This window comes from Wasmannia auropunctata, unplaced genomic scaffold (assembly GCF_000956235.1).
Source record: "Wasmannia auropunctata unplaced genomic scaffold, wasmannia.A_1.0 LD278449.1, whole genome shotgun sequence".
Classification (NCBI taxonomy): domain Eukaryota; kingdom Metazoa; phylum Arthropoda; class Insecta; order Hymenoptera; family Formicidae; genus Wasmannia; species Wasmannia auropunctata.
The window spans coordinates 1-2,997 of record NW_012084441.1 but is presented as its reverse complement, the minus strand read 5'-3'; the positions used below and the strand labels follow the sequence as shown (position 1 = coordinate 2,997).

The following is a 2,997-nucleotide window of genomic DNA, read 5'->3' as shown; positions in this document are numbered from 1 at the left end:
CAGAGATGTGTATAAGAGACAGTGTGGGGAGGTAGTGTGGACCAATCTGAACAAAAAAGTTCTCTACTATTTTTCGATCTTTGCAGTAGTTATCGAGATATTAATCATTAAAAATAATTTTATGCCAAGTATGTACAAGTGTATCGTACATTAGGTACATCTTATCTAAACCAAAATTATTATTTTAACCAATAAAAGTTGTCCCAAATCAAATATGAGATCATACAAATTGCCAAGTATTTGATTAGACATAGAGAGTATCAATTAGACTAAATTGAACAACTTCCCTTTAAGTTACATATAATAGATGTAAAATGTGTTAAACACATTATACATTCAACTACTTTACGTGTTTTGCTAAAAATTATCTCTTAGCAGAGAATCGAGTGATTAAAATTGTAAATATTTTGTCACATTTCAAATTAATGTGTATTAATATGAAACTTTAGAACATTTCCAAATTCTGCATGTCATGTTTTTATCAGATATGTTGAATTATATATAGCACAAAAACAATCTTGAACCAATGTGATGTTCACGCTATGAAATCAAAGTGTGATATTTCACTGTGTGACATTCATATGTATTATGTTTGAGCTTATTATCGCAAATGTTCGGTTCTTGTATTGACTTGAATTTTTAATAATTGCAATGAAACAATTCAATCAAAATAATTTACCTTTTCGCATATGACTACTGAGGCTGCATGAAATCTGGCTAGTCCGCGAAGCGCCAATATGGAATGAATTAAGTCGAGACCAGACAGATCGGCCATACAAAAACCGAGAGGCATGAGATCTTCGATTGCCAGAAGTATTGGATTTTCATTTTGCACGTATAAACCTTTCCCACTTAGACGGTGCTTTGGACCTAATAATTTATTCATTTTATCCAAAGTATTGAACATCATCGATACCTCGGTATGAAAGAAAGCTGATTGTGTAAGCTGTAACAAGTTTATTTAATTATGATATAAAGGTTTATAGAACAAAGAAAACGTGTGTGTGACGGCTTACCGGATGGCAAATAAATATTAATTTTATCCACAATTAAAATTCATCTTGAAACGACTGAAAAATGTTTTCTCGAAATATATTTGCTTCTTTAAACTTAAGTCATAAAAATAATTTTATGTTTAATTTCTAATTACTTACAAATACTTATACTAATTTTTTCGTTAAATTGAAAATTCTATCAAAATAATAAAACTTGCAGTTTTATCATTTTCATTTTTTTTTCTTTCCTTCTTTTTTTCTTATTTTTTTTAGAAACATTGTATAAGTTAAATCAACTTACAATATTGAATCGAACACTTTCAATTGCGGGCGAAACTTTAACGATGATTGATTTCTTTTCTACAATCTTACGATCACTTTCTTCACGCAAAAATTCAGCAGTAATTCTGACGATATCGCAATTATAGTTGTCACCCTTGTCCGAGCCCCGATTTGAAAATACATCGATCACTTGAATCGAATCGTCGCCTTCCGATTTTCGCAGAATCTTTTCCACGAAGCATTGATTTAGCCATGACAATGTGTTTAGGGCCATTTCTGAAATTAGAATTGAAATTGAAGAATTTCTCCGATAAATTATTGTTCTTCCCGTCGTATTTCAAAACGCGAAAGCAATCTCTACGATAATTTATTGCTCGCTGCAACATTTATCACTCTTCTGTCTCTCTTTCCGGCATCCTCCATTCTACTTTTCCATTTTTTTCACCATTTCTCTCATGTTTTGTTGATTTGCGACAGAAGTTAAAGAAGCGAGCCGTAACTTCCATTCCGTGATTAAAGGTGCTACATGAATTCGTTTGCAATTTTCTTTCTCCGAAAGAGAGCGGAGATTCATGTTGTAAAGGCAAAAGTCTTTGTAGTGCGGTCGATCAAAAGTGTTAGTTTGGCCAAAAATTTTAGAATAAAATATGACGCGTTGTCGCTTTCCGAAATTATTGTTTGCTAACAACCGAAAGAAGTGGCTCTGTGTGTGTATGTGTGCTATTATCTTTCGTCTATATTCGAAATAATTATATATCTATGAATCAGATGAACTATTAAAGAGAATTATGATTGAATAGATTATATCATCATACGTTATATGTATATTATAGACATGCTCGACATAAACACATATATACATATATGTCGAATATGATAGGTATATCAATATATATCAATATATATATATATATATATATATATATATACATATATATTGTGTATATATTTATTTATCTGCTCACCAAAAATATCAGTTCTTCTTATTTAGATTTTTTTCATAAAGAAACATACAGAATAATTGCAAAGTATGAAGGCAAGTCGATAAATTTTTAGAAAAACATAGTAAAACACATTTTTTTTGATCAATTCAATTTTATTTCTCAACATAGTCTCCTTTCAGCTCGATACATTTGATCCAACGATTCTCCAACTTTTTCAAATCGTTCGAATAATATGATTTGTCCAACCTTCAAAATAAGGGAGAATTCACACCTTGACAGAAAAGCAGAAAACAGAATAGCAGAAACCAATCAGAACTCGCGCTGGTAGTCAACATGCAGTGTCTGCTTTCTGCTTTTCTTGCTACCAGCGTGAGTTTTGATTGACTTCTGCTTTTCTGTTTTCTGCTTTTCTGTCAAGGTGTGAATTCTTCCTAAGCCTCTGTTTCGGCGATGAGCTGCTCTCTGGTGGTGAATCTCTTTCCTTCGAACCACTTATTCAGGTTTGGAAACAGGAACTTGTCGCAAGGGGCTAAATTTGGCGAATATGCTGGATGGGTAAACAATTCGTAGCGGAATTCATTGAATTTGGCCATCGGTGCCGGTAGTTGCACGTGCGCGGTCCACAGTGAGCAAACGCGGCACCCTTATTGCCGACTTTTTCATACCCAATTGTTCGTGCAAAATTGAAATCACTGTGTCATGTGATATGCCTGTGGCCACAACAAGCTCGCGCACTTTCACTCGTTGATCAGTCAAAACACTGTCTCTTATACACA

General features: G+C 33.1%; 1 protein-coding gene across 1 annotated transcript; it reads right to left on the bottom strand.

Annotated features, from left to right (window-relative positions):
• Positions 1-679: 679 nt before the first annotated feature.
• LOC105461768 lies at positions 680-1,551 on the bottom strand (the record flags this gene model as incomplete). The annotated part of the gene is made up of 2 exons (XM_011708276.1): positions 1,297-1,551; positions 680-946 (listed from the first exon to the last, which is right to left on the bottom strand). Coding segments are annotated over exons 1-2 (522 nt in total), but the record flags the coding sequence as incomplete, so codon positions are not given.
• Between the last annotated feature and the right edge of the window lie 1,446 nt (positions 1,552-2,997).